This window comes from Cladophialophora bantiana (genome assembly GCF_000835475.1).
Source record: "Cladophialophora bantiana CBS 173.52 unplaced genomic scaffold supercont1.8, whole genome shotgun sequence".
In the NCBI taxonomy this organism is placed as follows: domain Eukaryota; kingdom Fungi; phylum Ascomycota; class Eurotiomycetes; order Chaetothyriales; family Herpotrichiellaceae; genus Cladophialophora; species Cladophialophora bantiana.
In genome coordinates this window covers 1,436,639-1,462,484 of record NW_015971582.1, presented here as the reverse complement: position 1 = coordinate 1,462,484, position 25,846 = coordinate 1,436,639, and the positions used below count along the sequence as shown (strand labels likewise).

General features: G+C 52.2%; 6 protein-coding genes across 6 annotated transcripts; 4 read left to right on the top strand and 2 right to left on the bottom strand.

Annotated features, from left to right (window-relative positions):
• Window positions 1-637: 637 nt before the first annotated feature.
• Window positions 638-1,984, bottom strand: Z519_06178 (uncharacterized protein; the record flags this gene model as incomplete). The annotated part of the gene is made up of 1 exon (XM_016763918.1): window positions 638-1,984. One exon carries the CDS (start codon window positions 1,982-1,984, stop codon window positions 638-640), a length of 1,347 nt encoding a protein of 448 aa, XP_016620242.1.
• Window positions 1,985-2,853: 869 nt separating this feature from the next.
• On the top strand, window positions 2,854-4,353 carry Z519_06177 (uncharacterized protein; the record flags this gene model as incomplete). Its single annotated transcript, XM_016763917.1, has 1 exon — window positions 2,854-4,353. The coding sequence occupies one exon, from the start codon at window positions 2,854-2,856 to the stop codon at window positions 4,351-4,353; it is 1,500 nt and encodes a 499-aa protein (XP_016620241.1).
• A 746-nt stretch (window positions 4,354-5,099) lies between these two features.
• Window positions 5,100-6,956, top strand: Z519_06176 (uncharacterized protein; the record flags this gene model as incomplete). Its single annotated transcript, XM_016763916.1, has 2 exons — window positions 5,100-5,373; window positions 5,428-6,956. 2 exons carry the CDS (start codon window positions 5,100-5,102, stop codon window positions 6,954-6,956), a joined length of 1,803 nt encoding a protein of 600 aa, XP_016620240.1.
• A 3,294-nt stretch (window positions 6,957-10,250) lies between these two features.
• Window positions 10,251-12,220, bottom strand: Z519_06175 (uncharacterized protein; the record flags this gene model as incomplete). Its single annotated transcript, XM_016763915.1, has 2 exons — window positions 10,251-11,982; window positions 12,033-12,220. 2 exons carry the CDS (start codon window positions 12,218-12,220, stop codon window positions 10,251-10,253), a joined length of 1,920 nt encoding a protein of 639 aa, XP_016620239.1.
• Window positions 12,221-12,591: 371 nt separating this feature from the next.
• Window positions 12,592-16,554, top strand: Z519_06174 (uncharacterized protein; the record flags this gene model as incomplete). The annotated part of the gene is made up of 1 exon (XM_016763914.1): window positions 12,592-16,554. The coding sequence occupies one exon, from the start codon at window positions 12,592-12,594 to the stop codon at window positions 16,552-16,554; it is 3,963 nt and encodes a 1,320-aa protein (XP_016620238.1).
• A 6,683-nt stretch (window positions 16,555-23,237) lies between these two features.
• On the top strand, window positions 23,238-23,666 carry Z519_06173 (uncharacterized protein; the record flags this gene model as incomplete). Its single annotated transcript, XM_016763913.1, has 1 exon — window positions 23,238-23,666. The coding sequence occupies one exon, from the start codon at window positions 23,238-23,240 to the stop codon at window positions 23,664-23,666; it is 429 nt and encodes a 142-aa protein (XP_016620237.1).
• Between the last annotated feature and the right edge of the window lie 2,180 nt (window positions 23,667-25,846).

Genomic DNA, 25,846 nt, shown 5'->3' with positions numbered 1-25,846 from the left:
ACAATGAATATTACCTGTCACGTTGAAATGCTCCTCGAGCTTGATCCTGACAACTATTCCTACAATTCTAAACACCTCATCCCGCTCTTGTCACTCATTTCCATCGTCAGGTGTTGGTACATGTTTTCAATTCATAAACGCTTATACTCAAAAATATAAAATGCAGGCGTTGTTATTCATCCTGCCAAATTGGCCAAAAAAAGCTCAGAGGAGGTTTCGTTTGGGCCGAGCTGAATTTGAGGCAGAATGTGATCTACCATCTCCATGAGCTTTCGCTCGGGTACATTCGATGTAGCGGTCTGATGCCGTGTGAGATCACAGTGGTTTTCAACATGAGGAGGAACAGCCATTGAGGGCAATGGCGCCAAATCTCAGAATCTGCTCGAATTCCGTTCCGCTTGGAGAGCATGTGTATGGTGTCTCTGCCGGTATCAATCCGTCCAGCTCAAGGCACAAATAAATATCGAGGCGATGCAGAGATATGTGCTACGCATTGTGTCAGTCAAAATGCAGAAGCTGCGCTTGCAGCCGAAATGACCGCCAGTTAAATCGACACTTCTTGCGCGTGTACCCGGTTCTCTCCCCCTCCCAACGGCCAAGAGAATAATCGAACTTGGGGTTGGTCGTCCAATGCTCCTCATGGAACTTCTCGGCCATGCATGACCACGTCGCGATACAGGTCTTCAGGCAACTCTCTCACAATCCACACGGTCATCTTGATCACCTCATCAGCATTCAGGTTTGGGAAACTTCGGAGCATCTTCGCAGGGCTGGGTTCTCCGAGGAGTTTATCCTTCAGCAATAAGAGCTGTGCAACCACACAGATGACGTTCAGATGCACGCCAAAAGCGAACAAGAAGTCCCATAATTTCAGAACCTCGGGTAGAGGTGGGGTGCAGGCACACAGCGTCAGTACGGAAGGAAAGGCGTAGATCTTCGCCGGTAGGGACTTGCTGAGCAGGAAGGATGAGAGAGTTGGATTTATTTCCGACAAGATTCTGTCAATGAGATCAAGCCCTCTATGCACGCCAGACATGGTCGGGGAGAGGTATGTCGGGATATGCTCAGTCAACAGGCTTGTCAGGATCGCGTATGCCTGAGCTTCCGAGCGAGATGCATATAATAGGGGGGCGGAGAGGACGTTGATGCCCTGGATGTAAGTAGATTGTGGGTATCTCTGAGCAAACTCGCAGAGAGGATCGGTGGATTGTTCGTCATGTATTCGCCAGGCCGTCGCATTCAACAGTCGGGTCAGACTTGCATCGGTAACGCGCCGTTTGAAGAGCGTGTCAGTGGCCAACGTGCGGAAAACATCGTTGGAGATCTTCTCATATGCTGGACTGCGACTTCGATGTATGAGATCGAGATATGTATCAGTCGAGAGAGGGCCAATGTTCAGTAGGGTCAACCACAGATATATTCGATAATCGGACATGCCTTCTTTGGTCGCATTGACACCACTGGTAAGGACAGAATGGCGGAGCAAAGAGAGGGCGGTGGCGGCCGTAGTTCCGGGTGGTGGACCGTCGCGAAGGGTCATTTCGAGGCTGGACTTACGGGCGTGAGTGAGAATGTGGTTGGAGGAGGGGTTCGAGAGAAGCGTAGGAGGCGGCTTGCGGTTGCGAGGAACATGAGGCAGGGGAGCATCGCTATTTGCGCGGGCGCGAGAATAGCTAACGGGGTTTGAAACAGCAGTATGCGAGTTTGTCGCTGAGGACTGAGGCAGATTGAGGTGCTCGCGTGAGGGTTTTGTCGAGACGCCAGACCGAGGTCTCAGGTTGGAGGATTGAGTGCCCATGGCGCTACTCAAGGAGAGCTGATTGTGGGATTGCAGTCGACGAAGACCACGAGACCTTTCGGTAGAAATCAGATTATGTTTCTCAGGCGAGTCCGGCAGCCTGATGGAAACAGGGTCGGGAGAGGGAATGGGCAAGATGACATTGCGACTGGCGACTTTGTGAGGGGAGATGGAAGTCGCAGTCATTGTTGTACTGGCTGTACGTGATGAGACGCGGGTGAGGCAGAGACGGAGGGCGCAGAGGGTGGGATACAGGGAGAACGCGTTGGTAGGCTTGGAGCTGGAGTTATTCCATATCTTGAGAGCGAGTGAGGATGGGCCAAGTTGGAGACTGTCCAGAAGCTTCAGCTTCGGGGTTTGTTGGTGTTGGTGTTTGGTGTTGCAACCCAGCCACGAGTTTAAAAGGGCCGTTGGCTGAAGGAAATGTGAGGACCCCGCCATGGGTGCGCCATGCCCGCTAACAGTGGTGACTGCCACTGACTGACTGCCGCCAGCTGTGGCCCTGGTTTGACGCGATCTGACGCGTGATCCTGGCACGGCATCTCCAAAGCATCACCAACAACAGCTGGAAAGGCGATCTCTAAGTCGACAAAACGATCCTCAACAACGGCGGCCTTTGTCCTCTTGCCTGTTGATGGCCTGCTCCACAGACGAGACCACTCACACCACGAGAAATCCTCGCGGGCATCTCCTCGATAACCAGCCATTCGCCTGCGTAAGCGATGGCGCCATTGGCAAGATACAGTAGCCTGGTCCATAGGCGGTAGGCCTGGTGAGCCGCTATGCTGCTCCCCATTCCCTCTGCAGGAAGCCGAGTGCTGATCCACACCGCCAGCAACCCTGCGACAAACTTGCCAAATGAGCCCTTCCAACATTCGTTCTCCTTTCGATGGCGATTCAGCAAAGAGCTATGCCATCTCTATAGGACACGATCTAGCATACCATTTCTTCTCAGCTATGACAGCCGATAGATAACAGCACGAGCAAGGAAGAACGAGACTCTCAGGGGCCTGTAATCCGACCCAGTAAGCTAACTCGCCTACGTCGCACAAAGGATGGCCGGACGTCGACCCTCCGAGACCAGTGCTCTTCTCAATGAGCATGGAATCGATGACTTCCGGAAATCTATTGAGCAAATTGATCAGAGAATATACGGTACCGCCGACGAGGAGGAATCTTCGCTGTTCAGGGGCCCCGAACTCGAGACGACATGGAAGACAGAAACTGCTCTTGTGGCTCGATATTCGGGTCCCCTGATATTGACTTATATTTTACAATACTCGTTCTCCCTGGTCACGGTCTACGTTGCTGGTCGCTTGGGGACGAAAGAATTGGGAGCGGCCTCCCTTGCCACCATGACAGCCAATATTACGGGACTGTGCGTCTATGAAGGACTGGCCACCAGCCTCGACACTCTCACCTCGCAGGCATTTGGCAACGATAAGAAACACCTAGTGGGCCTCCATGTCCAACGCATGAGTCTCCTGGTTTGTGTGGTCACCATTCCAATCGGCGCCATCTGGATTTGCTCTCCTTGGATATTATCAGCCATTGTGCCCGAGAAAGACGAGGCTCTCCTGGCAGGCACTTTCATGCGCATCTACTTGGTGGGTGGTCCTGCCTGGGCCATCTTTGAAGCTGGAAAGCGTCTTTGCCAGGCCCAAGGTGACTTTACCGCCTCCCTCGTTGTCGTCCTGGTCTGCGCTCCTCTAAACATTCTCTGGAACTGGCTTCTGGTATTCCACTTCAACCTGGGCTTTGCGGGTGCCGCTTGGGCCGTGGTCATTTCCAACAACCTCCAGCCGATCGTCCTGGCGCTGTACGTCGCCTACATTGCTCCCTCGAACTTGCAATGTTGGCCGGGCTTAGATCTGCGGCGAGCATGTCAGAACTGGGGTCCCATGATCAAATTGGCGATCCCTGGGGTCCTCATGACCTTTTCTGAATGGTTTGCCTTCGACATCCTCACGATTGCAGCTGGATATCTGAGTGAACCAGACCTCGCAGCTCAGTCCGTCTTGATGACTGTGGTTGTTACCATGTATCATATTCCCTTTCCCATATCCATTGCAGCCTCGACCAGATTCGGCAATCTAATTGGATATGGTGCGTTGAAAGCTGCTAGGACGGCATGGAAGACACACTATCTCATCTTCGTGTGCATTGGCACGTTTGATGTCATCTTGCTGACGTCTTGCCGACACGTTATTGCAGCCATTTTCACCACGGACGACGCGGTAAGAGCAATCATCGCGACCGTCATGCCTATAACCGCGGCAGCCCAACTCTTCGACGCCCTTCTGGCAATCTCAAACGGTCTTTTGCGTGGCCTCGGCAGACAAAAAATCGGCGGCTGGGTTAATTTGGGGGTCTACTACCTCTTCGCCCTTCCATTGTCGTTTTTCTTGTGTTTTGGTCCGCCTCAAATGGGACTGAGCGGCATGTGGATCGGTCCATGCACGGGACTCGGCTGCGCAACAATCATCATGGCCACGTACATGCGGTTGACCGACTGGCAAAAAGCTGTCGAAGATGCACGAGCACGGGAGGAGTAGGATGGTGGGGACGGGGAGTGGACGTCATGTACCCAGGTACTTCAGGACTTTTCGGTCCCGAAATTTCGCTATGAGATATGGCGGATGGTCGACATAGAGGTGATGGGACCAAATCCCACAAGGCGGCACTTGCCGCATACCAAAAAGCGACTCTGATGCAACCAACAAGCCGACTATCTGCTTATGCTGATACGAGGGCACGGTTACCCATCGAAGGATCTCCGGTGAGGGTTGCTGACAGGGTGTTTGAGGCACGCTCGTGCCCACCGCCAGATTCGATGCATTTCAAAGGTCAACGCTCGATGAATCGCATTGTTTCGGCTTTCGGCGTGGCTCCGCCCTCAACCGACTGCAACCGTTGGCAGCCGCTTCCATTGAGGTTCATTCCGCCTACGGACAACCACATGGTCTGCTCTGCCTAACATCCCCAATCCATCGACGACATCATCTCATCCTCACCCTCTTCCTCATGGAATCTGTTCCTTGATACGTTATTGCTCTTAAATGTTTTATCTGGTCCACTGCTGCGATAATATCTCACCTAATTCACGCTTTTGCAACCCCCCCCTCTTCCCGTTTTTGGGGGAGCATAAGATAAGTCCACTCATTTACCTTATATAACCATCTTGATTCCTGGCTTTCCCAAGGCCATTTTCCTCTCCCAACCTGCTGTTGCCTAGTCGAATCACCTATCCAGATTTCCATATCCTTCCATTGCCTTGCATTGGCTATCGAGACATTGAGCCATGGCTTCCCACATCGACCTAGCCGAATATCTCTTCCGAAGGATTCGTCAAGTTGGAATCAAGTCAGTCCACGGAGTTCCCGGAGACTATAACTTGACAGCACTGGATTATATTGAACCAGCTGGCCTTGATTGGGTCGGTAATGCCAACGAGCTGAATGCTGGATACGCTGCAGATGGCTATGCCAGAGTCAGAGGAGTGTCGGCTCTCGTCACTGCCTTTGGTGTCGGCGAGCTGTCGGCCATCAATGCCATTGCCGGAGCATACAGCGAAAGTACGTGCAACTGGAAACTTGCACTCGTAGGCATGGGCTAACAGTCGTTGCTAGTGGCAGCGGTCATTCACATTGTTGGCACAGCTCCAACTAATGTGCAGGACAACGGATTATGTATGCATCATTCGTTGGGCGACGGCAACTTCAGAATCTTTGCCGAGATGTACGCAAAGATCACCGTGGCACAGGCAAATCTGAGAGATCCAGATACTGCCCCCTCGCAGATTGATCGATGCATCCGAGAATGTGTCCTGCAAAGCCGACCGGTGTACCTTGAATTGCCAACCAATATGGTGAAGGCCCAGGTATCAGCAGCAGCTCTCGATGTGCCTATCGATCTTTCCATCTCTCCAAATGATGAAGGCTTCGAAGACACTGAAGTCGAGCTGATCCTCAACAAAATGTACTCCTCCAAGCAGCCGCTGATCGTCGTCGACGGTTGCACTTCAAGGTATGGCGTTAGCGAGGAAGCCGATGAGCTTGTCCGAGTAACAGGATTTCCCACTTCGACCACTCCCTTTGGCAAGGGGATTGTCAATGAGATATATCCCAACTTTTATGGAATTTATGCCGGTATTGCTGGCGACGAAATATACATGCCCTGGGCGCGGGGCTGCGATTTGGTCATGAAGCTGGGACCTTTGGAAAGCGATGTCAACACCTTTGGATTCAGCACAATCCCAGATCCCAAGTCGGCCGTTGTTTTCCATCGGGACTACGTCGAGATCGGCGGCACAAAGTATCACAACCTTCATATCAAGTCTCTCCTGCGCAAAATCCTCTCGAAATTGGAGAAAGACAAGCTTCCCAAGTATAACCCCTCCATGGACCTTGGCCACCCCGAGTTTGAACTCATGGCTCTACCGCCAGCCGGCGAGCATGACATGATCGATCAGGCTACCTTCTGGCGGCGGGTTTCCAAATTTTTCCGCTCGGGCGACATTGTCATGGTGGAAACGGGCACAGCGTCAATAGGATGCCGAGATATGGTCCTCCCTCCACATACTTCACTCATTACTTCTTGCATATGGCTGTCTATTGGCTATATGCTTCCAGCATCTCAAGGCGCCGCTTTGGCTCAGCGTGAGATGATTGCAGAAGGCAAGTGTCTGCAAGGACGCACCATCTTGATTGAGGGCGACGGCAGTCTACAAATGACGGCGCAATCAATCAGCGACATGATCCGAAACCGAGTCGATGTGACCATTTTCGTCATCAACAATGACGGATATGTGATTGAGAGATGGATACATGGCATGAAGGCGGGCTACAACGACGTCCAACCGTGGAGATATCTCGAAGCTCCAAGCTACTTTGGAGCACCCAAGGACGATCCTGCATATCCCGTGGTGACCAGGCGAGCTGAAACCTGGGGTCAGTTGAAGGATATTCTGGCGGAACCGGGACTTCAGGCCGGCAAGGGCCTCAACATTGTTGAAGTGATGATGGACCGAGAGGATGCACCGGACGTGCTGAAAAAGCTCGTCGTAAGCACGTCGCGGAGAAATAGTGGTGACGTCGAACGCTCTCAACCACGGCAATCGGTGAGCCACAAAGAGAAGGTCATGAAGGTTGCCGGATAAGATGGAGGCTGGAGTTTGACAGCACAGTGGCAAGTTGGGGCCTTGTGTGTTGTATTTTGTCTTTGGGCTTCTGGCCTTGGGGGTTCCCGCCGGGCGTTGTGTGAAGATACGAGGCGCAAGACGGAGAAAGGAATGGGTGCGTTTTTGGCGACATGCTGAACAAGCATCTAGAAGGGTCGCTTATTTTATCCCAGAGCTGACGTTGAGAAATTGATTAAGCGATGATTGATGCTGTTTTGCGATGGGACCATGTAGTGGCTTTGATATTTTCCGCCTGAAGATTCAGACGAGGAAAGCATGGAAAGGAACAGTAGGACCAGGAGTTGATAAAAGCGGCAAGACCTCTGTCAAAGTCTGTCGCCATTCTCGGCCTCCACCTGCGCTAGACAGACTTTCTTCACCCTCCATCACCTCTTCTTCTCCTCCGCCTTGTTTCAGCCAGGCTCTCCTCTTCCTCCTTCTCTTCTCCTTCGCCTTGTCGTTCCCATCCCTCTCCCCATCAAACACCCGGCCTGTCACAACTCTGACACAACTGTCCTTGCTCTCTGCCGACCTCGTATTCTCATTTCACGTAAGGATATCCTCCGAATCACGTCAAGGTTTCACAATATCCCGTTGACATGTCACGGCCTTTGTCGCAGACTGCGGGTGGCACGGTGGGACAGCGTCCTAGCCGCGCCCTGGCCCCCGCTTAGAGCCTGAACTGGGGCGTTTATCAGGCAAGCTGAAGACCCCAACCTGCCGGCTCTTCGGTTATCGGCCTCTTGGATACGCTCACGACCGGGCGAGCATTTGGCTCCATTATTTTCCTGGCGGCGTCATCCCATCCAAGCTGAGCTTCACCGTGCTCTCGTTCTTGGGTCTCCCTCCCCAGGCCATTTTTCACCATCGAACTACCACTTTATGGCTGATTTTGTCAATTTCCCCATGTCTGATGACCACACCATGGCGCCATTACGGAGATTGTCCCTCCCTTGTCTGCCTTGTCCCATGCCCGACAGCGACTCTGACATGCTCCCTCCCGCCAACCTGCGCGAGCAGCCAGCCAGCCATGCTCCATTCTCGACTTCGTGCAGAGCAGGTTGCTGTGCTTTCGCTCCATGTTACAGCAGCAGGTGCCCGGGATCTAGATCTGTCGCACAGCAACATATCCGACAACTCGCCCCATTGGTAACATGCCCTTCTGCTCTCGTGTCCATGCGAGGTTACAGAGTCCTATCCGAAGGATGGCGTCCACGAACTCCAATGATATAATGTGCACTCTTCGCCAAATATCTTCCAGGTAGGTCTAGTTGATCAATTCTGACTCTGCTCTTCTAGACCACGATAATCGTATATTGCAGCAACATAAGCAGGAATGTCTTCAGACAGACCCTCAGGTGAAGCATATTCATACTGTACCATGATGGCGCCACTTCATGTTAATCCTGGCCAATATCCCAATCAGGAATATCTCTTGACCCATACCATATATGCACTTTCTTTTTGTATCCTTCTTTGCATTCTCCTCCTCTTCCGACATTCCAGGTGCGAGAGTCACACATCACACCTCAGAGACTACATACCAGAACCAGCCTCGGACGACAAGAACTCCAAACCATCAGATCAACCTCGGACAAGCCCGCCGATTTCCTTGGATTTGCCGGTGTCAACGGAGCTCTCCCATCCTCTTCACGACGCTGCTTCAACAGGGTCAGCTCCAGTCACAAGCGGGCATCTGGCAGCCAAGGCAAAGATCAAGAAGGCGAGAAAGGTAGACTTCGAAGGGGGAGTTCGGACTCAAAAAAACGAAGTTATGGTGAATCCAGGCTCAAACGACGAAACGGCTGCCTCCTGGAGACGACATTCCTACCCTCAACCTTTGCATCAGAGCAGTCTGTTCCGTGCTGACTGCAGATTCGACGGCACAGAACATTTCTGCGATGGTCAAGATGCTCGAATTGTTTGGAGACGCCGGACTTTGACATTTGAGGGAAGGCATTGAGGCGTCCAACGTCACGCGAACCCTCACAGTACAGACGATACAATCTCCAGGCGGACTTTCATTGCTCAGCCAATTTCACTGCTATTGAATGCCTCACAGCCCATCTCACAACTCATCTCCAATGCTATTCGTGGTCATCGAGAGAAAGGCGACGTGGCAGTAAAAGGCATTGTGAGAGATGTTCTAATTTTGACATGGCACTCATTGGACATCGGCTGGACCGGATCATGAAAAGTTTGATACAACCCGCATGTCGAATACGAGGGGAACAAGTTCTTTTTGGAAAGACAAACAGGAGGCGTGGATTCTGGTTCGGAACTGCCCACCCTGGGTTTTTTTTAATGTTTTGGTGGTTGGGTTTGGGGAGGCGTTAGGCAGGGAACGACGCTGCCAGCGAGGAGACTTTGCAGTACTTTCATAGGTAGTTGTGCCACGCAACTGGACCACAGCGATGCGGGAAAGCCGAAAAACAAAATTTCTGCATCGACGCCTTGAAGGAAAGAAATCTAGGCACGCTTAAGACCCCAGCCGCCCGAGATTGTTTGTACCGATCTTTTCAGCTGGACAGGGATGCGGACCGGGTAAAGTAACCGCGCCAACCCCCCCAGTTCCCTCGTGTAAGTGCATAGGTACCATCTTTTTTTGCCATGTGCGTGTGCATGTGCATGTGCAACGAGGAGACTGAGTCTAAATGCCCGAAAGCCTGTCAAGTGGAAGTAAAGGTTTATGTCTGGGTCTAGAAGGGGTCTGGGTCTTGCATCTATCGGTCGTGCAGGATATCTGTGTCGAGTACCTTATACACGAGCGAGTGAGTCCGTATATATATGTGCGTAGCTGACTGTATGGTCCCTCTCCCTCTAATATATAGTTCAAGTAACTTCTCAGGTCGGTGTGCTCTCCGTGCTCGTCCTTACTTGACTATGTACTCCGAACATACGAAGATAGATGGCCTAAAGGTACCTGTGCTGTTTATTTCATCACCATCACCATACCACCGTTACAGTCCTCATCGATGTATTGCCATTCCACGTCTCGAGTTGATCGCCACTTTTGCATCTGTGCCTCTTGCTTAGATGATGAACGCTTCGGTTAAGCACCAAGACACGACTTCGCCTTGAACATCATTTAGATTCCCCCACATGATCCGCCTGCTCGCGTTGCGGTCGGCAACGTTGTTACCCACCAGCGGCAGACGACTCGCGCCTAGTATGTTCGAGCTCGCAATCGTAAACTGTATCCTGCCCGCATGCCGTCCTCCCAGGTCATCCCTGCAACAAGTTCGCCTCGCTCAGCCAGTTGGTCTGGGAACCCTAGCGGCCAAAGCCAAACCATCGCCTCCTCGCTGGCTTCTGTTCCTCGTTTTGCTCTACCTTTCCATTCACCTCCTCTCCGACCCCTCCCATTTGCACGTCTTCCGCTCGCACATCGTCGTCGGGCCCCGTCTGTCCCGGGTAGTTGATGTAATTCCATGCCAGGTCAAAGAATAGTGGCTTCACCGGGACCGGGCGGAGTTTGGGTGGGTAGTTCACGAGGTTCGTTAGGTCCAAGTTCGGAATATATTCGTTGTGGGAGAGGCGTTCGATGAGAGGAGCGGGTTTTACGGCTGTCGCTTGAGGAGCATTCCCGAGGACCGGCTGAGCCTTGCTGGTGAGGGATTCCAGATCGGCCAGTGCTCGGAACTGCGTTACTAATTTGCTGAGGGCCGCGATTGTCTGCGTGAGGCGTTCGCGAGGTAGATCGAGTTTTGGTGGTCTTGAATCGTGGTCAGTGGCCGCTGTTTTCAATGTAGCCGAGGCCTTTTCTGCTAGCTCAAGAGCCCGAGCATACAATGCCAATGCATTGGGTATGTGATCACTGATGGAATGTGAGCGGCCAACAGCCAAACACTTTAAAGCACGGAAATATGCTCGTTTCGCATCAAGCTCGTCCACAAAAGCACTGTCCGCAATGACACCAGGTAATTCTTTCACAGCATCCAGGCTCTGCAGAATCGAGTCGTAGAGCGCGACCCTCTCCCGCAGTCTTGACAGCTTGCGCCCTGAACTCTCTTCCCTAGGGGTGCGAGATTTGCCGTCCCCGCGAAGTCTCAGAGGTTTCGTAGGCTTCTCAGACTCAAAAGCTAGACCATCGTCCGCAGCACCGCAGAGAACTCTGTTGCGCCCAATCCGCCATTCAATCACGGCGTAATTAACGGCCGTCCGGGTGATTTGTAGTGACTGCATGCGAGGATCGCCTGTGTCGACACCCTCGGCGATCAGCTCGTCGATAGCGGTCTTTGTGGCATCTGCGGCGTCCTGCCGGACGGTGATGACTTCTTCGTATGCGGTTGCCAGGTCTTTGGCACTTAAAGATCCGTGTTGAAAGGATTCGTAGGCTGTCTTGAGGTCATCTTCCCGCTCCTTGGAAAACCCGAGAGCTTGAGAGATGTTGGCATCTTCTAGATTCACCTTCCTACTCCTCCAGGAAATTGTTGAGGGGATTTCCTTGGGACCTCCTTTGGTGGGAGCCGCCTCGGCTCCGGTCGAAAAGGCCTGTGTGTTGATTTCCTCAATCTCACTTCGGACAGTGGTTTCGCTTTTCGGAAAATTCTCAATGGCGATATCATTGATGGCCTTCGTGCGGGGCATCTTTAGTTGATACGCGGCATAGCGAATGCTGGGGTCGACGATGCCCGATAACAGTTCCTTGTACGTATCCGTCTTCGATGAGCGTGCCAGGGTGGTGTATACAACTTGAGCAACCGAATAATTCTGGACACATCCCTGCCATCTTCCCTTCTCGAAATCCAAACTTCCTCTTAGCATGGAGAGATAAGCACGGGCCTCGAGTTCATCCACCGCTTTTGCGCCGGTTGTGCCGCGATCTTGCAGAATAGCCACAAGGTTCTCAGCGTAGGTGATGGCTCGGCGAAGTCTGGAGGCGATTTGTCGTTTCGTCGAGCCAGGCATGGGCTTCTGGGTGTTTTCGGCCGACTGGGTCGACTTCATGGCCATTGAGGATGCCCATGCTCGCTCTGAGCTGGCGAGAAGCAGTTGCACCCATCTTGAAGGCCAGTCAGTCAACCAGGTCCGTTGTTGAAATGGGCATCTTACTCTGCGTTTTGGGCGACGTTCTCTGCAGTCACGGGGCCCTTCGGAGTGTATTTTCTCCCACGAGTTGCGGCACCCAGTCGCCTGCGGAGGTTGTGAATTTTGCGGGTGGCTTGAGAATGGTAAGCATTGTAGTCTCCTCCCAGCAGGGCCCGTTCGCGCTCAGAGACAATCAAGCCCGTGATATCCATGTTGCAAGCTAGTTGACCGACAGTTGGGTGCGTTGAAGCCGGAAGATGGCAACTACAATAGCGAAACGAGGGTAGATGTGAAAAGGTGGGGATAATTCCGAATGTGTGCCAGTCGTGGCGTTTAGCGAGCGCAGGCCCAAATACAAGCACAAGTACATTCTGTTCGGCGTTTACTTTTGACTTTTCTCTCACCTGATGCTCACTATCGCTTCACATTTCTTGCCATCTCAACCTCCCGCGTTTGTTTTCAGTTGCGGCTTCATTCCCGTGGGTTTCTCGCATCCGTTTCTACATGTCAGAGAGACAGCCGGTCATCACTATCAACAATCCCATCCCGTGCTTGACTGTATATCGTCCATCTTGATTGTGGAATGATAGAGCGGACTGCAGCATGCATTGAACCAGCTTCTCAACTCTTAGTCCGACGCCTCGAGCCTCCTGTCCGCACACACCGTGCGCTTGGTCCCTCATTCTGGAAAAATGGAGGCAACCAGCTGGACGTTCCTCCCTGGTGGCCGTTGTACCTCAATAGCATCCGAGCTCTGCGTCCAATTCCACCCGGCCTCGAGTCTGCACTCCCGTGCCCTAGACCATCCTGGCTAGTTGAAACGCGTGAAAATCCTCACCGATCACGAGTCCGAGCTTCAAAAACCGATCAATATCCTATTCATCTTGTGTCTTCGTCTTCGCGAGCATACACTAGATCGGCGACGTCCACGCAAAAGGCTACTGCTGTGGCTCTTGAAGACGAGAATGTGAAGGATTTGCTGCTGCATTGTTCGCCAGCCGACCTGCAGAGACACACGACTTTGGATGATACAGCGAAGAAAGAAAATGTTTCTGTTCCTGCAAAGGGGGATCAAGAGTCATGGAACGAACAACCCAAATCGAGTCTCAGCCAAGCAGAAAAACGTCTCTTGCACATTCTTGATTCTAACAGGAACGTGAAATCAGAGTCAGAAAGCGCCGAGTTTGATCGCGCTTGGGCCTTGTTCAGGCAGGTCCCGAATCAGCAGGCGCACGCAGCGGAAGTCTTCCATTTTCTTGCCAAGTCTAGCACAAGACGGGATCAGACTCTTGCTTTAAGTGCCTTCAGACTCATCGATGAAGAGAACAGAACTCAAGAAGACTACGAGCGGGCTGTTCGATCGGCAGTAAAAGCAGACAAATATCGCGTGGCTCTGAGAATCAATGCTCGAGCAAGCCTGCGCAACCTGCAACAAGGTTGTAGTGTGTTCCTCTTATTGCATGCTGTCTCTAACCAACTCTGGAACACCGCTGCTACGGTATGGGATACCTCTTTCAAGCCAATTCCTTTTCGCGCTGGTCAAATATCGCCGACTCGCCTGGCCATCACGAAAGAGGTAGGCAACTACCGTGATCTGCCATTCGCAATATACCAACTCGGAACAAAGCTGCGTGAGCGGGCACCAGTCACCATGCAACATTCAGGGACGCTCTCAACACTGTTTAATGAGCTTTTTAACGCCGTAGTACGAAATGGTGCGCTTATGGGTATGATCACGCCCCAAGGACTACAGCATTTGTTCCAGCTGTCGAACGACCTGTCGCTGGCCAAACCATCCCTTTACTTCACCGCCATCGATACCATGAACAAACACGCCATAAGACCAGACAAAGGGCTATTGGCTGATCTTGTGTACAACATGCTTCGATCAAGCCTGCCAGAAGTGCCGCCACGGCCCCAAACTTTCGGCTCGCTCTTGTCGATACACTCCGATGAAGGAGCGCCTGCCGAGACATACAACCACTATCTGGACGAATTCTCAAGGTTCCACGGTGTTGCAGATCTGAAGAGCTACCAAAAGGTTCTTTCAGCCCTTGCTGCTCAAGGCGATGTTGATGGTGTCCAACAGGTGTTTTCGCGACTCTGCCAGACCCATTCAAGGCCCACCGACGTCGCGTACTATACGCCGCTCTTGTACGCGTTCGCTCGCCTGGGAGACGTTCAAGGGACGGAAAGAGAGTTTCGGAGAATGGTCGACTCTGGAGTACAGCCGAATTCTTATTGCTGGAATATTCTTCTCTATGCCCACTCCAGATCTACCGAACCACGGCGTGCTTTTGAAGTCTTTGATAAGATGAAGGTCGAAGGAGTGGCGCCAGATGCATTTACCTTCACGACCTTGATAGGCGTCTTCGCACGGACTGGGGACACCGATACCGTATTGGACATTCTTGAACACGCCCAACAGCATAAAGTGCAAGGTTCCTACGGACTGGTTACTGGTCTGATACAAACATACTGTCTCAACGATCAAGCAGAGGCTGCGGAGAGGCTCGCTGAAGCGGCCACCACTGCCAATCTCCGAGGTTCATCTGTCACAATGTGGAATTACCTGCTACGTCACTACGCCTTCGCAGCTGATTCTGATAGCATGCTCCGTGTTCAGGGACGCATGAGGGCCCTGGGGGTCGAGCCGGACGGTATGACTCACGCTGCGTTCATGACAGCGCTTGTGCTCTTGAATAAAACTCGGGATGCGGTCCAAATACTAAGGACTCTAAATTTGAGTCAGGCACTCACTGCGACACCCTTTCATTATGCCATCATCCTGCACGGATTCGCTAAAGAAGGTGACCGGGATATGGCCAATGTTATCTATCAAGAGATGGCTGAGAGGTTCCCAAGAATAGGAGCCAGTCCACGCCTTGCGATGCTTCACCTACAAGCTGGTCGGAACTCTATCGCAAATGAACGGCCGCGTTTTGCGGCTCAGTATTTGGAAGAAATCCTTCATGAGCTCTCAACGCAAGACCGCGCAGGGCGTCAACCGCAGCCCGGTCTGCACCGCCGCCGAGGCGTTGATGCCGTCCCGACGGTATATCTGGAGTATCTTATTGACCTTCTGGCGGCAAGAGGTCAAGTCAAACATGCAGAAAAGCTCATCCAGCGATTCGAGTCCCTCGCGGAATCATCATACCTCGTTTTAAGCAACACTGCGTCCACCTCGATTCAGTTCCTAACCAGGCGCCTGATGATCTCGAGCGAGAGACATGACTGGGAAAAGGTTGAGTCTTTTTGGAAACAGATACTGGGACGTGCCGTCGAGACGGCGAGGAGGTTTTCCCACGAAGCCAGAGAGCAACTCCCTGTTGAAAGCCAAGCTCCCACCAGCCCGCGACCACTGCCAATACAGCCTATAGGTGTACCCGACTCCGAACTGATCACCAAGGAGGAGTTCTCATTTGAGTCCATGATTCCACAGAATGACCTGACTTCTGGTCCATTGGATGAGTTAGGACTGACAATCCTCCCTTCGCAAAGATACATTCTTGAAGCGCCTTTGACGCGGTATCTGAATAGTCTAGCTGTCCGTCAACACCAATCTCGTGCCATTGCCCTCGTGGCCAAGCTAGAGAAAGCGGGTTTTGCATTGACTAGTAAAAACTGGAATATGTACATTCAAACCTTGACACAGTCGCCGGACCCGCAGCATTGGATCCTTGCATACGAGATTTTCGAGCAGAAGATGATTGCTAACACTCCGCCTTGGCCGGTTTTACGAGTTGGTAAATGGTTGCCGCCCCGCGCACCACACGGCTACCCTCCTGTTCCCGTTCCTCGCAAGACTATCGAGAAGCAAGATCCGGGCCAATTGATGCCAACCTATTACACTGCAGTCCACCTCGCCAGCGTTCTGCTCAAAGCGAACAGACTTGCAGCAGAAGGCGACAATGCCACAAACATAGCTCTTCAGAAGAAGGCTCCTCAAACCTGCGGCTTTATCCGACGCATGCCTTACCAGAGAGACCGAATCCAAGGGGTCCTCCTCCGCGGAAGAAAGACCAGGGCCGATCCGCAAAAGCGTCCTCGCGAATTTGCCGAGCCAGATCGCTCTGGGGTATTGGAAAGCAAATCACCAGCGGATCACATTCCTGTCACAGAACTCCTTGGCCTTGAAGATGCTGTCAGACGCGATGCAAATGACAAGAAGTCATCTGGTGCGGCGGCAGAAGCTCGTGCGATACGCCAAGCAGAACTGTATGAAGGGCAAGTCACTAGATCTCCGATCCTGCTAGAAAAAAGTCAGAATAGAGAATGCGAAGAACAAGTCAATCGTCGAGTACGGCAAAGGGAAAGAAAGCTTCTCGAGGTGCTGGAAAAAATTCGACGCGATGTAGCATTGCCGCGAACGATCAGTGATGCTTACATTGGTCATCCAACCATCCCTTCGGGGGAGAGTTTGGCTCAAAGAGGAACTCCGCGTTCAGGAGGACGGGGCTTATACAATCCAGCGTATCGACGCTTGGAGCAGAGAGCCCAAGCTAAGAAGGAACTCCGTGAGCAGAGACGCCCGGTATCGAACTGAATTCCCAGACTCCTCTAAAATCAGGCCTATTTCCTCGCTGCGGAGAAACTTCTGAAGGCTGTCGAGTTTTTTTTGGGTAGAATCGATATGGTTTACCTCCCAACAACTCTAGCATTTCTCTTAGGTCAACGATCGGAATACTAAAAAACCCGACAAAGGTGTCTGCGAAGAGGATGGCCAAGAAGAGCGGAGAAGAATATCAGCCAGGGCAACAAGAAGAAGCAAGAACAAGCCATTTAGCTCGGAGTGGAAAGATAAACAATGGCGGAAATCGCTGTGTACGAGCTGTTGATACATTGGGCCTAGACTCTTGATGATTTGTGCCATCCCTTGTTCTATTGAGATCGCAACACCCACCGGCTCAGGAATACAAGCCAGGATCCGAACAAATTTGATGAGACTGACATCGCGCGGTTGCCTGTTTTCGGTGCACCTGGTGGGTTGATGCAGATGTACTACTATTGTATGCATAGCAGGCGGGTTGGAAGTTTCTGCAATGAGAGATACTTTGCATAGAAATGTTGTAGTTAGTAGGTATGTCACGTTTTTATTACAACCTGCGTCTCGAGTCTCGAGCGTCTATGAATCCCGATCTATCTCCCACTTTCTCCTCTCCTGTTCTTCAGCCGTGCTCTACTCCCCTAGGGAACCGATTCTTTTTGGGGCGGTTGTTGTTGTTACTGGAGAAATGTTCGCACAGAGTTCGCCTGCGTCCGAGAAAAGTAGGCGGGGAAGGACATTGGTCTACCGAGGAAAGAGAAGGGGGTGGATTGCAAAGGAATGGAAAGGAGAATATAAGACATGAAGGGCTGCGTCTATACAGGTGGGCGGTTGTAAAGTAGGTACCTGTAGGTACTCAGGGTATCAGGTAAGTGACAATCCCAGAGTGTCAGTGGCGAGGGCGAGCACGAGCACGAGCACGAGGACCAAGACGGTTCTGGCTATCTGTGTCGCCAAATAAAGTCGCTCATTGTCTTCGCTTCTTGTCTTGAGCAATTGAAGGGTGGTGAGGGATTTTGCAAGGCTCATTGGCGCACTGCTGTCTGGCGTTGCTCAACAGAAACGAAGTCGACGAGAGCAGATGGGATAAGCAGATTTTAGCCAAAGACAGCTCTATCTCCATAATCAAAACCCTGCGTCGCTCTTGCGATGCACAACCCGTAGGCAGGTTTGTATGGCCGAGAGAGCGAGACGCGACCTCACCTGATATAACATAATGATTGCCTTTTGGCTAATGCTCTTCTTGCTGTACTTGGTACTTGTAATCAACGGGATGTGGCTACATCGCCGAGGGTGCAGATGAGCTCTCATTCTCCATTTCCAGCAGGAAGGACGCTTCTGGTGTGAAACCCACCTTTGTCATAGCATGATCCGAGGAGAGATCCAGCAACTCCCATTAAGGAGTATGTACCCGGGACGCGGTCAGATTCCAGGACGGTCCTACGAGGCTACCATGGACCTGAAACTCAAGACTTCATGTTAGTAAGCCGGCATTACTGCGAGGATGGTGGCCGGAAATCGGTTAGGAGATAATTTTTTGGAAGCGACGGAAGATGGGAGGTTGTGTGGGTGGTGTGATGGAACAGACCACGCGGCCGAATCGAAGGACGTGTGCATGGCGACCAGATATTCGAGCTGCGACTAATTGTACCTGAATCGGGCAAAGGACACAAAAACTGTGGTACTGGGATTGCCGTGTCTGTCCGGTCAACGAATGCCACACTGTCTCGAACTGTCGACGATAGCCTTGTAACAGTTCGTGCGTGGATTCGCAGACTCAGACGAGATAATGGCTGGCCCGACAGCAGTCCAACCTTTGAGCGACTCAACCTTGTCCCACTCACCAGATGCGGTTACGTTCTGCCTGTTGTGTCGAAAGCAAAGTGTTTGACCTTCGCTTATCGTTACTTGACGCCACAAGTCATCTGATAGAGGTCGAGGCTGCAACTGTCACCATGCCCTCTGATTATTGCTCAGGTGTATGGAGAAATGTGTTTCGTCCGATCCAGATACTGCGGCCCTTGTGGAGAGGGGTTTGGCCCATTTCCATGATCTTTTGTCTCCCCTGGTGGCGAGACTTAAATTAGGACCCGTCGTGATCAGCAGGCCAAATGCAGCCAGGCAAAACCAGGTATTGACAAAGTATTTTCAGCTTTGTAAGCGAACAATGTGACGCACTGATCTCGTAGAACTGGATAGCTAGATACGGCGGGTACTGCCTAGCTGTGGCAAAGTTTGTGAGAGAGAGGACGGAAGAATGAGCACTGCGCACACCCACTATCTTGCTCGCGTGCGACCAGAACACAGAGCTTTCGCTGCGCCATGTGATGGACGGGAACGCGCAATGCCCCGATCTTTGTTCTCATCCAATGCAAGACACTTTTCCTCGCACATGGCGCCACGACTTTTTTGGTAGAGAGGACAGATTTCTGTTGGAATCCTGCTCTCGTACATTTGAAAGCATTGCATGGTCAGCATTTGCTTCAACTGGCCAAGGGCTCGGCACGGGGATTGGGCTTGACCAATTCCGCAAATGGCAGATACATGAGACGAAGCATACGCCCTGATTCTGGATGCGTCGTGTTACCAATCTAGATAATCATCCCGACTGCTTCCATAAACGATAGATCACACCGTACCCCATAGGGCGGAAGTTTACCGTCCAGCCTCCGGCCTCGCTCGCTCAATGCAAGGCTGCCGATCACATTGCTCTCTTCGGAAGGATTAGTGACAAAAGTTCAACGGGGCTCCGCGCGATAGCCGGGAATCATGAACCTGAGATCACGTCAGTGGTAGACAAAAAGGTTGCATCAGGCTGAGAAGAGTGGTCAGCACTAGAGGTAATGCAGGTCGGCGTGGCTCGTTGGGCGGGTGACGGACCTGACCGCTGATGCGGGAATGCTTCTCCGGATGATCTTGTTCAGAGGGAGTGGGATGATCACCGAATGGTGGAAACAAAAGCATTATCAACTTTGTGTGCGCGCTTTGTGCTCAAACGTCTTCCACCATCTGTGCTGCATTCACGGGAGAGCGTACGTGCAGAAATGGCGCTCCGACGTGCGCCGGCCAGCCATCATGATGGAGCTTCATCTTCTCTTATCGCAAGAAGCCTCCTAGAATTGTCTGTTGTCCGATATTGCACACACAAACCGACGATCGTCTTTGGTCTAGGTAAGTCACTAACAAGTCCGTGGGAACCACTGAGCAGGCTTTGACCGAGCACACTGCGACTGGTTCACGCAGGCGACCCTGGAGAAGTGTAAGACAGGGGGTTGCGACAACCTCTGAATGCGAGTATCTTGTCGGCAACATGACATTGTGCAGCTTTCAAGTTGAAGTGGGAGCCAGCCCAAAAGGGCCAACTGACTTTGCCACACCAACCTCCTTCATTCGCTCATCCGACAAGTCTTATTGGAGCTGAACACTGCATCTTGCAATATCCCGTCCCAGTTGCGGGGCAGTAAGTCGCCTCCAGCTGTTCGTGCAAGGTGTTTGATAGTCGATCTTTGGCGTGGGTCACGGATTCGAGCACCCCTAACCCCTTTTGCCCATTGGAAGTCTGGAGATCGACTTCAGACACGACCCCAGCCAAGATAATTGCCGGATAGTGCGGCATCATAGGTAAAGGAAGAGATACCACAACGACGAGGAGAATGCCTGTATGTTCTGCGACAATGCAGCTATCCGGCTGTCCAATTCCAATGATCAGCGAAGACAATGAGGTGAGTGTTATTCCTCGTAATACTTGGCGTAGGGCATCGACGAGAATGTCCCTGCTGTTGACAGGCATTATTGCGAACTCACCCGGACCCAACAAAGCATTGACTCGTGGTTTTGGCGCGCAATAATTGCTCAAGTACCACTATTTTTCCCAGTTGCCGCCAAGGGGGAGCAGCTCGGTGATGTGGGGTCCGCCTTTGTGCTACAGCACAATCGAGGCCAAAGGCGTGCCAACTCCCTGAAACACTCCAGTGCCGTCGTCGCGGCTAGCAGACCGTTGACAGCGCGGGGTTGAGGAAAAATTGGCGCAATCTGACCTGTCACATTTCTGAAGTAGTGGCAGCACGAGCAGGTGCAGGCGCGTGATTCGTCTTGAACACAGATATCGTTAGCGAGATTGGCATTTTTGATTGAAAGATGAACTTTGTCGGTCGACAGCATGCTCTGCTGCTAGTTGACAGTCTCATGCTGGTGGGGCAACGACGATGTTCAGTCTTTCACCTGGGCGGTTCCATGGGCGTGCCGAAGCGCTCTTTTGTCCGTGCCAATCAGACATAGGCTGCAATCCCTGTTCTCGGATGGACACAGAATGGGCCAGCCGGCGTGGACGAGTCATGGAGACATCTGACTATCCTGGATGCCCGAGTTACAATTCATCCACTGAACAGGTCTCACAGATGCCCTTAGAAGGAGAGCATCGAGTGTTTCGAACACTACCCCACTGATAGTCTTCCGCAAGGAACGTGGAGCTACTGCATCAAGCCGAGCAGCTAGCCGGATCTTCCCACCCCTCGACACCATGACTGGTCTGTGAGTGAGAGACTTTGGGAATGGGATTTTGCATGCTGACGTCGTGCCCACAAAAGAAAAAAGGAAAAATACGTTATCCGTTACATATCCTGAGGAAATAAGGTCAGCATTCCAGAGAAGAATCCCGAAAAGGGGCAACAGGTCAGTGACGGATTGCGAAGAATGCGGTTGTGCGCGGTCCATTGTGGGCTGAGCTCCGTACATGAGGATTGAGAAATAGGTCAATAGTTTTCCAACCATGCGTTTTGGCATGGAGTGTAAAATGGCATTGCAGGTGACAGATCAGTCGCAGCCAGATGGCATCCCACGTACTGGACCGCAAACCGTACGACGGCCAAGAGTTTGTGCATAGAGCTGCTGCAAGCTCTAGACTGCAAATCTGATGGTGTGGGAGGTCTTGCATAAGGTTGACGAATTAAACTTAACAGAGGGCGTGGTCCGTCCCTTGGTTGGCCTATTGAACCATGCTGACTGGTAGCCCAAAGTCTCCAGTTGAAACCAAACGGGATGAGCGCGGGCATATTCTTGGAAGTCTAGCCACGAATCTGGGTGATTTGGGCCTCAAAGAATGCCAGAACGCATTCGAAGCGGCCGAGATTTCGAGAAAAGAGTCAATCTCACGAGCTCAGCACAAAGCATGGCCACGGGCGGGTACTTGCCCATAAGATTTGTGTCAGCGGTTATTGAGCACGGAGGATACCGTTAGGGCTGAGCAGAGGCCTGATGAGTAAAACCTCCTTGCTTTGACACTTGAGTTCACGACGCGGCGGCGTGATCAGCCGTATAAGGGTGTCTCGAACGGGTACTTACAGAGTCTGTGACTCGGAGGGTGTACAGTAGGGGTCCGGTGACCTAATGCAACACCGAGCGGCAGCACCGTGTATTGTTACCTGTCTCTTACTCCGAGCATGCACATCCCGCCTTTTCCTCTGGCCATCGGAAATAGCGTAATTGTGAGCCCTCTTGGAAACTGAGTAACTCGACTGTAGCGAGGACGGTCTAAGCTTTCTCAGGCTGGCTGCAGAGAGCGGATTGGATGGTGCCTTGATTGCGTGGGAGGCACGGCTGCCAGGATTGGGGGCCCTGGGATCATGGATTCGTTTTAGCTGCAGATGGCCATCGAGGGCAGACGAGATGTCGGAGGGTCAGGGCGGTAGGACGGGGGAGTAAGGAGCGAGGGTGAGGAGCGAGAGAAAGGGTAAGGGAAGGGTACGGAGTATGGAAGAGGAACAAGCCTCAGGCCGAAGGAGCCGTGGTGGATAGATGACCTCGTATGGTCCAGGGTACTGCGGAGTTGGCTTGGTTGTGTGTGAGCAAGAGTGTGAAAAAGTGGAGTGAGTATCCAAGTGAGGATGGGATTGTGTCCAATGTTGGTGGTGTGAAGGCGGACAGCTTGGAGATGAGAAGGGCAGGGCAGAGAGCAGGGCAGAGGACCTGAAAGCCCGCAGGGTGCGAAGCTGCACAACTGCGCTGCTCGCTGCTCGCCGACCAGGATGTGCCAGTTAAGTGCTAGGCTGCTGCTGGAGGGTGGAACCCCCTGGACCCTGCCCTTCCCCCCAAGCTCCATTAATGACTTTGCTTGGTGGGCGTCCAAACTAGCTTAGTTGGTTCCCCTCTTTTGCTCTCCAGGCTACTGCAGCCTTCAAACACCAAGGCCATTCCCGATCAGGCACACTCCTCTGCCCATCGTTTGGGCCCATGCCCTTCGACCTCCACGCTTCCCAATATGCATTACATTTTCTTTATCTACTAGAAGGGTGATGCCTCCCATCACCAGCCCTTCCAACCTTCACACACACTCACACACCCTCCATTCTCGTTTCCAAAGCCACCTTCTATGAATCATCACCCTCTTGAACTCGGATAACTTCGCCGCCTATTGCACACCCTCTCATTGACCAAGATACCTCAAACGTCAGCCGCGTCTGAGAATGAGATACAAGTCTGCCTGCGTGACCTTTGATTGACACCCACCACTGCCACACGGCTACAACCACAGCATTGGTCAGCCTGTGGCCTTGCAATACCCTCCCAGAGGGAATATAAATCGTCACCCTCCAGCCGTTTTTGGACGAACCTCTCCCTCCTCAGCCTTTCTCGCCACTCGAACCCTACTATCTTTCCCTCGCAAAGTCGTACAACAGACCAAAACCATGGATTTCCTTCTCGGAGACTTCTGCCTGTCCTGCGATCGTCAGACCAACGGCACAAACTTCTGTTCCTCGGCATGCCGTCTCACACAACTCGATCACTATACCCTGGCGTCGACGCCATCCTCCTCTCCCCGTGACACCAGTATCACCACGTTCTTCTCCCCAGCACAACGCCCTTCACTGTACATCAGCACGAACACGACCGGTCTCTACCTTCCGCCAGCATACGACTTTTCCATTCACCGGACTTCGTCTTCGAACTCGCTCGCTACGTCCCAGATCTCTCGCCCAGTCAGCCCGAAGCTATCCGAACAAGCCCAGAATGATCTGAAGGACTATGTAGGATCGTTCGACCAGACAAGGACCTTGAAAAGACGAGTGTCAATGCAAAGCAATGAAGACATAAAAGCCTCTTGGCGAGGGCCATGAACCAGCATTTTCAATTTGCCGCTACGAAATACTATGGGAATACGAGGTTGACGATTGGGGACACTCACGTTGGGCCTTGGGAGGAACGAGATGATCAATACCAGCTTTAATCTCATTTTGGTTTATGCATAGCCTGGAGAATATGGGATAAAAAGTTTAATGCATTTCACCGGCGTTGGTTTGACTTGACGAAAATGAAGGGGACCTGGGAAAAATATGGAGCGGTTGCCAGCGTTTTTCATCCATGACAGGGTTTAAGAGCAGCGCATGCATATGGTGTTCTTCTGCTGTTGATGACGACGGGCTCTGTTGTTGCTGGGGTCGGTCAATATTGTGCATCAAGCGTTCAGATCGGGCTGGGTGTGGTGTGGGAAACAAGGTGCTGGGATTGAATCGAGTTGATGCCCTTCGGTCGTTTGATATCAAGATGTTACATTATGCAATGCGAGATGCGAAGCCGTGACGGGTGCTGATGGGACGAGGGAAGGTTGGAGAGAAGGATGGAACCAGTCATCGAGGGAACACATTCTCTTCTTTTTCCTTACTTTTTGCTGCCTTGTGGCCAGAAAGTTGATGTATCAGGAGCACAGCACTCGCCTCCTCTTTGCTTTTCCTTTGTTCATTGCAGAAACGGGCTGAGTGAACTTTGTTATCATGTCGCTGTTTCAACCAAACTGGCAGAGCAAAATCTCGACTATAGCATGACAATATCATCTGGGACCCGCGAAGCTCATTGAGTTGAGCGGGGGGCCCTTTTGAGAAGACAGGAGCTATAGCATGCCCAACAACTGACTTATCAGGGCAGGATTTTCCTCCTGTTCCCTCGAGTCTTCTCGCTCTCTTGCTCTTTGATCCTTGTGTTCTCTATCAATCCTCCCTGAAAACACCGGGCCACCTGTTTAGCCCAGGCCAGTCCTCCCACCTATTCTGGAAAGTCATTCGGACACTATCTCCGCCACAAAGCAAAGCCAACCAGCGATCCTCGCCCCTCCGCTTCCTGCACGGCGAGGCTAAGTTTCCTCCCTTTTTCCCTCGCGCAAGCAGCCAGGAAACGATTGCGGACCCCCAACTACGGAGTAATACGACTACAGCCCGTCTCTCCCTTCCCGTGCAACCGACGGCCTGATCGATTGATTGATCGATCGCTCCATCCGCAGGAACACATCTCCCTTGTTCACTGCGTTGTGTACGAGGTGCTCAGGTACATCTATTTCCTATCTGTGGATGTGTACCTGCGTACAACAATCGTGTAGATGAGGAAGTGTGGTTTTCCAGAGATCTACATTGCACTTCCCCCACCCGTACGGAGGCCCTGTTTTATCAACACTGCGCATTGGAGGGCGGTATAGAAGGTGCTCTGTGCTCAGTAGTCTGAATTCTGTGTCGTGCACCGAGTACGACTAATGACACCGCCGCGGACGAGCAATGATCCCTCGCCTCCTCCCTCATCACCACCAACACCAACCCTCTTGGTCAGTAGTCGTCATCAAACCCATCTACGTCCATTCCTCCCATCTCATGATGCAATTTATTTGAGTGCCTGACTGCCTGGTGCCGGGAATTATTCCACTTTTACATCCGGCAGACTTGCGCGTGACAGGACTTCTTCTCTGAATTGGAGTAAAGGCTACGATTGAACACACCATCCCTAGACCTTTTCCATTCCTACAAGTAGTTGACATAATCTCTGGGCAAGAAAAAGGGGTCTTTGTCACACAGATCGCACCGAAGCGCACCGAAGTTCGTCAACAGAACTTGATTTGAAATCTCGCTAGTCTCTCGCGAGCCGCGTGTGTCTTCAGGAATGACCGCAAGAAGAAACATGGACGGGGGCAGTGATCATCAGCCTGGGGGTCTGCCGTCGTCTGCTCTCCCTTATCCCCTATACCTCTTCCTCCTCCCTCCTTCTTTTCCTCTCACACACCCCTTTTTCTTTTTCCTGTCGCTTTCGCCCGTCATTTGACACCCGCCGCAACGGGCCCAAAATAACTGACACTACTGGACTCACCGCCACCAATTTGCTTTTTTTTTCTCTCACCACCCCGGTCTCTCTGGCTTTTGCGGGGTAGGATCGTCTATTCCAGCGTGTGACTCCCCGGAAAACCTGAAAGCGAGGATGGAAGCCATGGATGCGAGGAGGCGTCCTCGGCGTCCCTCGGCGCAGGTCCAGACTCTCCACA